Here is an 11,104-nt window from a genome sequence, read left to right on the forward strand (position 1 = left end):
TTATTAGGTTATATTTAGAGTTTACGTGAGGGAGTTCTGACTAGAAACATCAGTTCTTGAATGTATAAATTCATATTGTATTGAAATTACTTATACTACACATAGAGTTACATGGTTACATCAAGGAATTAGTTGTACATGGATAGAGATTTCTAGCCCTAAAATGCTGTTTGTGACAGTAACTTCATGAAATACTCAACCCAAAAAATGAGCCAAATATGACAATAGACTTCCAAGAAATAGATCTAAATATAACAATAGACTTCCAAGAAATAGATCTAAGCAATAGATAAGCAAGGTGTCGACTTTATATCTCAAAATGACTGCAACAAAAGAGCAGGTTCTGGATCTATAGCCTTCCTTTCAATTAAGTCACCTCAAACTTTAAGCTCCTTCAAAAGAACACCAAGAAATCACTCTTCAAGCTCACACATACACAAATATGGGAGGTGATGCACGAAACTAGGGTTTCTGGACAGATGAGACTGGTAAGTAGGCCATCCAAAGGGTATAAGGCCTTTAAATAGGGTGCAACACCCTAAAAATTAGGGTTTCTTACTCAGCCACCAACTCGTCGAGTTTGCCTCCCCAACCCATCAAGTTGGTCCAAAAAGATGCGTGGCCCAAGGCCTTCCAACACGTTGAGTTGAGGCCATCAACTCGACGAGTTCCAAGGGAACCTTGGCTTTTAAAATACTAAATTTTATACCTAGGAATCGGGAGGTTACACAATCCTTCTTGACGGTTACTACCTTCAAACAGTTCAAAAAATGTTGGTAATGAAAATACAAGCACTTATACATCATTTTCATATGAACAAAGAAACTTACAATCTCCTTCTTCAGTTTGAAATGTTAGAACACCATCATCTAACATTTCCAATAGTATGAGTAATTTTCTACCACCTATTATTATTGTCATTCATTAAATGTATATAAATTCTAACAAAAATTATACTATCTAATTCTTCTATCATTTTTTCATTTTTTTTATAGGAATATAATATTCTTATAATAACATCCAAAAACCAATATCAAATAACAGACATTACTATTTCTTTTCCAATGGCATACAATCCATAAACTCATAGACTATAATTCAACCTTATTCCTCTGTGAATTTAACAAGACCAACCCAATGATTAAAAAGGAAGCCTACCAACATATCTGCAATTCCTATGTTTGACTTGACAATAGATGAAGAAGTTAATGATCAACATACCCATGCAAACATAGCTAAGAGGTGTCTCAAAATGTAACCATCACAAAAAAAATATATTTGAATTAATTATTATCTTAAATTTATGAAATTCTTACAACTATATAGATTGTTATATTTGACATTAATTTTTTTTAACAGATTACATTGATCATAGTGATTAGAATGTTGTATGTCAAATATATAATGTAAAGTTATGGATGGATTAATCGATTAGAGGAAAAGATAAATAGAATACAAGTTTTCACTATGTTGTGGTTATGGCAAGGTTGAGTTGCCAGATTCTAAAGAAGCATCGCCAACTTACCTAAATCCTTACCGTTCAACAGTTTCTAAATCCAAATACTTCATGAACATCATTCATCGTTACAATTCAATGTTTTCATTTACCTCATTGGGTGGGAAAATTGATGCATCCATTAAAAGTGGTAAAGGTCCATACATATTCAGACTTGACAGCCAAAATTATCATAGAATTGGAAGTCTATTACCCTCAAATAGATCTAAACCAAAATTCTCTCAGTTATACATATATGACACCGATAATGAGAAGTCAAATAGGCAAACAATTTTTGATTGGGTTGTTTTTGCGAGAACCGATTTTCTCACACGGTTATGTTGCTTTATCCAGAGTAAAGAGAAGAGAATGATTGAAGTTATTGAGTTTAGATAAGAATGGTAATTTGACTAATAAAACTTCTAATGTTGTGTTCAATGAAGTATTTAAAAATCTATTTAAAGTGTTATGCTTATTTTACTTATCAAATAAAGTTGTAGTTAATTACCATCCAGAATCATATGCCTTTTTTTAAGTTATTACTTTTATTTTTGTCTATATAAAATTTTTAACCGTACCTCTTGTGGTTTCCACGGATTATAACTTAGTATATTTATAAAGAAAAAATCTTCAATAAAGTCTTAATATTTTAGACCAATTTATGGTTTAATCCCAAATTAAATTTTGTTTACAAAAAAGGACAAAACACTGGCTAAAACTTCGAAATAACCCTCCGTGGCTGGTTTGCAGATTTAGCCGGTATTCTGACTTTTTTCGTTAATTCGTTAAAATATTAGGACTTTTTCGTTAATTCGACTAAAATTTCGGAATAACCCTTTTATCAATATATTAAAAATGGTTTGTTTTTTCAATGAATGTATTTATTCATTTTATTATACAACGTTATATATCTAGTTTTGAAGTCACGAAATTTAGAAAAAAAGTATCTATACAATCGAAAAAACTAACAAACTTCATAAATTTGTCTGAAAATGTTTATGGAAGATAGAGTGTTCGATAATTGCAAGATGAAATTCATACGAAATTATTGTATATTTTCTTTTGATTTCAACATTGGTCTAAGTACTAGAATTACCACAAAACATACATAATAATATTAATTAGGCATACTCATTTTCTTCTTCATTCTATTGGTTGTTTAAAACCTTAATCCATATGCCCTATTTCTTCCTTTGTTTCTTTCTATCTATTGCAGAATTGGGAATGATGCGATAAAGGATGCATACACACATCCCTTAGATAGACCTCTGTCTTTCCTTTTTATGTGCGCACACACGCATAAAAGTTTCTGATCTAGAACATGTGTGTGCATGTGTCAAAGAAGGGAATCAAAGTCTAAGCGAGTATGTGTTTTGTGGTCTAACCAAGGCAATACTAGTTGCTACTAAGATGTTGCTACTGTCTTTGGCAAATTGAGGTACAAGTTTAACATGAGTATGTTGAAGTGCATGATTCAACAAGAAATTAATATAAACGAGAAAGGTTATTCATAGATTTAAGTATACCCGGTTAGTATTATTACATATGTTTTCTGGTTATTCCATTACTTAGACTAATCTTGAAATTAAAAAAAGATACAATAATTTTGTATGAATTTCATTTTGCAATCATGGAGCACTCTATCGTCCAGTTATGTTTTTCAGCAAATTTATGAAGGTTGTTAGTTTTTTGCATTGTATAGATACTTTTTCTAAATTTCGTGTCTTTTAAAACTAAATATATAACGTTATATAAAAAGAGATGAAAAAAAAAATACATTCATTGAAAAACAAACCATTTTTAATATATTGATAAAAGAGTTATTCCAAAGTTTTAGCTGAATTAACAAAAAAATCTCAATATTTTGACGAATTAACGAAAAAGCCGGAATATTGGCTAAATCTGTGAAACCGGCCACGAATGGTTAATCCAAAGTTTTAGCCAGTATTCTGTCTTTTTTTTGTAAACAAAATTTAATATGGGATTAAACCGTAAATTGGCCTAAAATATTGGGACTTTATTGAAAATTTTCCTTTTATAAATATAAATATTTTAACTAGATACATATATTCTATATACTGTGCATCGGTATTGACTTAGTTTAAGATAATAACAAATGAAATTGACAGGAAACCTCTACGGCTCTACCATTGATCATAAACAAACAACGTGTGGTAGCTCTACTTCTATGACCCTTGAATCGTACTCTATATCTTCATTAATATCTATAAGTACACATAGAACCCTTCGACTACTCCATTGTCATCCCATTTTTCTTCTTCAGTCACAAAATTTACTCATAAATATGTTTCAAACAGTATTCGCTAATTCAGATCTATCAAGACTTCGATTCCGAGCAACAGCAACATTAATTCCAACCAGAAGTACCGAAAGCCAAGAAATGTCATTGTGCATGTCGACATTAAATGCTGCTCCATTAATATCTACAAGCCCAAGTCTCACTACATCATCTTCTATAGTTAAATCAACTTCTCATGCAGCAATCTCAAAAACAAAGTATCTTGCCTCATGCAGCGTTCATGGCTTAAATAGCAGAAACTTGCAGTATCACCCCAGGTTGATGATTGCACGACGAAAGTTTGTTGTATACAGCAATATTACTCCACTTCCCGGAGTTCCTCTTCCTTCAGGATCACCTTCGGGTTCTATGTAATCTTTTACCAATTTTTCCAGTAATTTTCGAGTATGTCTTGAATTTAAACAATGTATTCACTTGTGATCTCGACAAAATTTTGAAGCAACCAAAAGAGAAACAGAATATACCTTTTATGTTCATCTGTATATATATTTGTAGTTAACGTGTAATTTCTGTGTAATTTTCAGGGAAAGTTGGGTTATGTGTATCGTGTTGACATTCGTCTTACCTTTTATCACGCATAAATGGGGGCCATTGATTGCACTAAAAAGTAAGAAGAGATTGCCGATGATTATTAATGTGAAAACGAAGCTTTCATATTTTATTTTGCTTCTAATTATTTTATGCGTTCTATTGACGTTATTGTGTATAGATATATAACAAAGACGCTAAATGATATATAACTATCTTTTTAATACAACAAAACAGATAGAGTGGACACAGTGGTAGACATGGCGGAGCATATAGCGGAAGTTATGGAAGATGTGGCTGGAAAAGTTGATAAGGTGATCGATAGCATTACTGATGATCTTCCTGAAGATAGTAAACTCAGAAAAAGGTTGGAAGCCATTGATGAGCTGATCGAAGGAGTAGCAATGAGTGCTCATATCGCGAATGATATCATCGACAAGGTTTGAATACTGATCTTTTTCAAGCACGTACATATGACTTGAAGGGGTCAAAGTTGGGTAACTATTAATATACGTAGAGTTTATATATTGAAATTAAAAAGATTAAATATTGAAAATGTCAATATATGGCGCAGGTGGAAGAAGCTGAAGATAAACTAGAGTCCTTGATTCTTTCCCATGCAAACGAGGAAAAGGTTTCCATGCAAGTTGTGGAAAAGGATGAAGTTTCTTCCCATAAAGACTGAATAGTTATTGATATTCGAGAAAAAGATAACGATGGTCAACGTATTAAAGTTTGACCTATGATTAGGAGAAGCTTTAAAATCAATTTTTTCATTTATTTGTAATATATATTCTTACTGTTAGCATACTATTTGCTTTGAACTAGTCCATTCTAATATTTCATCAAATACGGATTGTATATATCCTTTTGAAATAGTATAGTCACGATGACACCTAAAATATATATGAAATCGAAACTTACATAACCACGTACAAAACATGTGTCTCGACTTATTTACACTAAATTTTATGAAAATGTTATGAGTAAAGCAACAATACAATTTATAGAACACATGAAACATTTTACTCTTATTAGTTGCGTTTTTATGTATTGCTGTTGTTGTAATCTGTTTCCCAATTAACTTGATGTTTAAGTTTATTTTGCTTTGTTGTAGAGGCTTATTTACTCCGTTTGTATCTTTTATGTTAATATATTCAACCGCTTAAGCAAATGTTTTGAGCTTTGGTATAGTGCATTATTCATCTTAATTACCAAGTGGATTTGGGTGCTGCTTATGTACATGGGAAAGTTATTGGATTTAAAGAAAAAATACACACATAAATGCCATGTCATCCACTATTTCTCTCATGTTATTAATCTTGGGCCAACTCAACAATTTTTTAATCATAACCAACAATTAACCCACAAGAACCGGCTACCACTAGGTGGGATGCGAAGAAAATATATATTTTATTGATGTTTTTTATATAAAGATTTCAGTTGAATGATATTTTTCTTGAACATGTAAAACTTCGATGTTTTTTCGAATGATTTTAAAACATTCTTACCCCGATAAGTCATTTTCTCAAAGAACACTAAGGGGTCGTTTGTTTTTTTTACAAAAGTACTTTTTGAGCACTTTTCTTTTTTAGCGGGTAGACGTTTCGTAAGTGCATGTCTTCTTCCGCAAACTTGAAAAAAGACAAAAGACATTTAACCACTTCCAAAACAAACAACACCTAACTATTTTTAGCAATTAAAAAGCAATTCTCTCAAAGAGAACAATTTTGTTATTTTAACAACCAAAATATCATACAAAGATAGTATATTACATTTAATTTTATTCATGAATAACCCACAATAAAAATTATTGAGACAATTAGGATTATACAATTTTAAAACATTATCATATAATTCAAAACAAACAATGTTTATATCAACGTATTATAAGATTTATTATATAAGAACTAACAACAATGTCATTGATTTAAAAACATATATTTGTAAAGATTTAAAATATATTGTTGTATTTTACATAACACGGGGTGTTCGCCTAGTGTTGACATAAAGCTAGCTATTTCAAGTCCTATTTAAGTATTAAAATGGGGTGAATCTTTCGGTTCATAAAAAAATTAAGTATTAAAAAAATTAAATATTTTAAATGATAGTAATGTAAAGAATGAAAAAGAGAAGAAAATAAAAAGTTACTTCATAGTTTTGGTATGTAGACGCGGCAACCAACAAGTGTACTCTAATAAATGAATGTTTTTTTTGCCACGTATCCTCTACTCATTTATTTGGACACATGACATTTTATAGAATTTTTAAATTTTTTATTTTCCACGTGTCATTTTATTGTATTTTTCATTTTATTAAATTAAAATTCTACATTTAATATGTAAGGTATTTATTAAAAATGATGTATATATATATATATATATATATATATATATATATATATATATATATAATGTATTCAATACATTAAAGGCTCATTAATTTTAATAATTCAAAAATTTTCTCATTTTTCTTACAAATTCAAGATTTTCAAATTGTTAAAATTTCATATTTTTTTTAAATAAACCCATGTAATACATGGGTCTCAATAAAAAATGGTAGATCTTTTTGTATGTCTTCGATTAAATGAGGGGCATAATTGGTAATGTATATAAATTTCAGTGGAAAAATCAGCTTCCCAATCATGGGAGTTCTTGAGACAAACATGTCATCACTAAGTTAATGTTTTGTATGTAGAATATCAAGGAGTAAATGAAATTAAGGATTATATGACATATTGTAATTATAAAAATGATTATAATTGAGATAACCACATCAAAAAACTTCTCAGGATATAACTAACCCATTGCTCATATCATTAAAAATTTCTTAATAACACAACGCATTATTACCATAACTTATGAACTACAAAAAAAGTCTACAACATCATAAATGTTTTAAATAGAAACTAACTCATTGGCTCTTGTTATTATCATAACTTATGAACTACAAAAAAAAGTCTACAACAACATAAATGTTTTAAAAGAAACTAACTAATTAGCTCTTAACATTGCTTCATTCTCCTCTTTCTTAGGCGCTCTGCGATTATAAAGGATAGCTCTAGTGATTGAGAGGCATTAAGCCTCGGGTCACAGTGTGTGTGGTATCGCGATCCAAGGTCATCAAAGGTGACTGTTGCGGATCCAGATCCACCAATGCACTCCGTCACATTTTGTCCTGTCATTTCAAGATGAACTCCTCCCGGGTGGCTTCCTTCTTGCTCATGCACATCAAAAAATGCTTTCACTTCCGCCTAGTACAAACAACATTCCATGTATGATTTATTATTATACGACTTAGCCTATGTTTGAAAAACTAGTCGAAAAACTATCTGCTAGCTGAAAAACTAGCTGCAATCCAATAAACTAGGATGTTTGGTAAAACTAGCTGATAAGTCAGGTGAAATAGGTAAAATGATTTATTTTTTTTAATAATTAATAAAGGGTATATTTGGGAGAATATTAGAAAAGCTCAACAAGGTCGGCCCGAAAATAATAATACATTTTGATTATGATGAAAATAATAATACATTTATATTATTATCATTTTCATCATAATAGAATGTATTTACATTTCTTTACTCAAAATAGCAACGTACTTATGTTTTTTATATTTTATATTTTTTATAATAGCAATATATAAACCCATAATAGCAATGTACGTATAATTACTTACCAATGATAGCAACATACTTAAATTTCTTTACCGATAATAATAGTTATGTAGAATCAAAAATTTTAAGCATTTTACAAGTTTTATATATGAATTTATGTACGTTGCTATTACAAACAAAAGTAATTAAGCACGTTGCTAATAAGCAAAAAAAAAAGTACATTGCCTATATTGGTAGCTAATTAAGCATTTTACAATGTTGCTATATCCCACGATTTTTATCTTTTTTAAACATCATTTATCCAGGGGCCAAATTATAACAAAGAATGTAAATGCACAAGTAGTGGGAAGAGTGAGTTACCCTAATAGCATCGAAGGGTCGAGTCTTGAGACCACACGGAGCCTTGATGGTGTTGCCATGCATAGGATCCGAGACCCACGTCACGATTTGACCCGCTCTTCTAACGGCTCTAATAAGATGGGGAAGTTTCACTCTCATGTTCTCCGCTCCCATTCTTGTTATTATTGTAATCCTTCCTGCTTTGTTCTCGGGATTCAAAATATCGATGAGCTTCACCAACTCACTTGGATCCATCTTGTCACTCACCTTTTCAAAAACATATGTTAGCTCTCTATAATCACAATGTGTTTGATACTGAATGGATGTTTCCATTCCGTATCAGACACATGTACCTTGTGTCTGATACAACTGTGTTACCAGTTGTATCAGACACATGTACATCGTGCCTGATACAATTGTATCAGGCAAAATGTATGTGAAGGTCAATACCTTAATTCCAAGGGGATTTGCAATTCCTCTTAGAAACTCGACATGGGCGCCATCCAACTGACGAGTTCGTTCCCCAGCCCAGAGGAAATGAGCAGAGCAATCATAGTACAAGCCAGAAGTTGAATCCAAACGAGTAAGAGATTGCTCATATGGCAAGTGCAAGCACTCATGTGATGTCCAGAAATCGGTGGTGGTCATGATTGGATGGTCAACGGTCAAACCGGCTGCAGACATGAACCCGAGTGCCTCATCAACTCTGCTAGCCAGCTCTCGGTATCTACCATGCAACAATTCAAAAAACCACATCATAATTATATAATTTTCAAAAAAAGTATTTGAGAAAATGATTGCACACTTGGGAAAATCAAAAGTAGAAAGATATAAGGGGACAAAGTTGTAAAAGGTTTAAGGGCAATTTTCATGCAAATAACTAAACACAACGCGCATGGACATATACGATATGAAACCATATCCTAATCATAAAGGGGCAAATAAGTAAATTCAACATACCTGTCACCCTGTTCGCTATGTTCTGAAAAATCAAGATTCCATTGATTAACCCTTTGCATAGCTGCATAACCTCCTGTAGCAAAAGCCCTCAAAAGATTAAGAGTAGCTGCAGATTGGGTGTATGCTCTAATCAATCTTTGAGGATCGGGTGTTCGGGACTTCAAATCAAATGCATCACCATTAACATTATCCCCTCGATAACTTGGTAATTTCACACCATCTTTCTCCTCAAAAGGATCCGATCTAGGCTTTGCAAATTGTCCAGCCATTCTTCCTACCTGGTTTACTCAAATTCCCACAATCCAAAATCAATTTCAGTGTAATTCATAATCTAGATTAACTAAATCTTTCAAAAAGCTTTAACACCATCCATAAAGATCATCTTTTATAGATTATGATGAATTATCTAACTGTTTTAACTTTGAAAAAGAACTACGTGGCATACCTAGATATATTCATACGATATTCACACTATGAAAATGAAAGAAAGTCGCATAATTTAGTTCCACAGATATTCGCTTGTGTTCATACTTATGTTATATTAAGCTTGTGTTCATACTTATGTTATATTAAATCAATCAAAAGGCTTTACTACACTCCACAAAGATCATAGCTTTAAAAAATTTAAAATTCAGATATGTTGGAATTTTTTCATGATTCGGATTTCATGTGATAGCCAAAAGTATTTAAAAGTGTTGATAAGTAAGCTTAAAATTACACACGAAAAAGAGGTAAAATGAATGATGGAATTTAAAAATTAAAAAAAAAAATGTGACCTTGATAACGGGCATTTGACCACCGAACATCAAAACGGCACCCATTTGAAGAATGACTCTGAACGTATCACGAATGTTGTTCGCATTAAACTCCTTGAAACTCTCAGCACAATCGCCACCTTGTAAAAGAAACGCATTTCCCATAGCAGCCTCACCCAGCCGCTCCTCAAGGTTACGTGCCTCCCCGGCAAACACGATCGGCGGGAAGGAATCCAGGGTTTGGAGCACCGATTCGAGCTCGATTTGATCCGGGTATTCCGGAAGTTGTAGGGCCTTTTTGGTTCTCCAGCTTTCGATGGTCCATTGTTTGGGTTTTTTTGTATCTGGGGCGGTTGTTGGGGTGGTGGTGGTGGTGGCGGTAGCGGCGGTGGCTGGGGAAGCAGGTTTTGATGATGATTTGTCAATGGGGGTCTTCGATGGGTCGGGAGAATGGACGGCGAAGATTGGTTGGATGGATCTGGTGGTGGCGGTGGGTGCGGCGGAGGTGGTGGTGGTGGTGGAGACAGATTTCAGTTGTGGTGGGAGAGAATGGATTTGGAAAGATTTTGTGAGGAGGTTAGAGTTACTAGCAAGAGCCATTTTGATGAAAATGTATGCGTTCTTGGTTTGTGTTTGTAGGTGGGAGTGGAGGGACGGAATGGGGGCAATTAATAGGGAGGAGGGAATCGGTGGCAGGTTTGGTGGAAGCTCTCGACGAGGGGGGTTAGGTAGGTAAGGGTATTCCGGTAAAATTGTAAATTTTAAATCATATTGTTTTCGTGAAAGAACAAAAAAACGAGATTATTTATTTATTTATTTATTTATTTATTTTTTTTGCAAAAGTATGGATATTGGAAAAACGGTCGGTAGAAATATATAACTAGAAATTGGTGATGTATATGTTTATCTGTCCATGTTCATCACTGGTTTGGAGCATGTTTAAATCACGAAATTGTAAACTGGTTTTGTGTATGTTTAAATCACTAAATTGTAAATTATTAGCTGATGTGTTTTTTATTTTACTTGTAGGTGAGTTATGGAAGATATATGAACTCAAATCTAACCGTGAGCCCGAAAATGACCACACTTCCCTG

The 11,104-nt window shown here is 32.6% G+C and overlaps 2 protein-coding genes across 2 annotated transcripts; one reads left to right on the forward strand and one right to left on the reverse strand.

Moving 5' to 3' along the window:
* Window positions 1-3,769: 3,769 nt before the first annotated feature.
* On the forward strand, window positions 3,770-5,314 carry LOC145073746 (uncharacterized). The gene is made up of 4 exons (XM_079020249.1): window positions 3,770-4,165; window positions 4,340-4,422; window positions 4,581-4,783; window positions 4,918-5,314. Exons 1-4 carry the CDS (start codon window positions 3,801-3,803, stop codon window positions 5,026-5,028), a joined length of 762 nt encoding a protein of 253 aa, XP_078876375.1. The 5' UTR covers window positions 3,770-3,800; the 3' UTR covers window positions 5,029-5,314.
* A 1,922-nt stretch (window positions 5,315-7,236) lies between these two features.
* LOC145072537 (phospho-2-dehydro-3-deoxyheptonate aldolase 1, chloroplastic-like) lies at window positions 7,237-10,681 on the reverse strand. The gene is made up of 5 exons (XM_079018983.1): window positions 10,032-10,681; window positions 9,256-9,533; window positions 8,746-9,022; window positions 8,317-8,562; window positions 7,237-7,596 (listed from the first exon to the last, which is right to left on the reverse strand). Exons 1-5 carry the CDS (start codon window positions 10,608-10,610, stop codon window positions 7,348-7,350), a joined length of 1,629 nt encoding a protein of 542 aa, XP_078875109.1. The 5' UTR covers window positions 10,611-10,681; the 3' UTR covers window positions 7,237-7,347.
* Between the last annotated feature and the right edge of the window lie 423 nt (window positions 10,682-11,104).

The sequence above is a fragment of the Lactuca serriola genome, chromosome 9 (assembly GCF_051521515.1).
Source record: "Lactuca serriola cultivar US96UC23 chromosome 9, Lser_US96UC23_V15, whole genome shotgun sequence".
In the NCBI taxonomy this organism is placed as follows: domain Eukaryota; kingdom Viridiplantae; phylum Streptophyta; class Magnoliopsida; order Asterales; family Asteraceae; genus Lactuca; species Lactuca serriola.

Coding starts and splice junctions, on each gene's coding strand:
- LOC145073746 (XM_079020249.1), top strand. CDS start 3,801: ATGTTTCAAACAGTATTCGCTAATTCAGATCTATCAAGACTTCGATTC. Junction 4,166..4,339: donor GGATCACCTTCGGGTTCTAT/GTAATCTTTTAC, acceptor TGTAATTTTCAG/GGAAAGTTGGGTTATGTGTA. Junction 4,423..4,580: donor GCCATTGATTGCACTAAAAA/GTAAGAAGAGAT, acceptor ACAACAAAACAG/ATAGAGTGGACACAGTGGTA.
- LOC145072537 (XM_079018983.1), bottom strand. CDS start 10,610: ATGGCTCTTGCTAGTAACTCTAACCTCCTCACAAAATCTTTCCAAATC. Junction 8,563..8,745: donor CAAATCCCCTTGGAATTAAG/GTATTGACCTTC, acceptor GTTTTTGAAAAG/GTGAGTGACAAGATGGATCC. Junction 7,597..8,316: donor GACCCTTCGATGCTATTAGG/GTAACTCACTCT, acceptor TGTTTGTACTAG/GCGGAAGTGAAAGCATTTTT.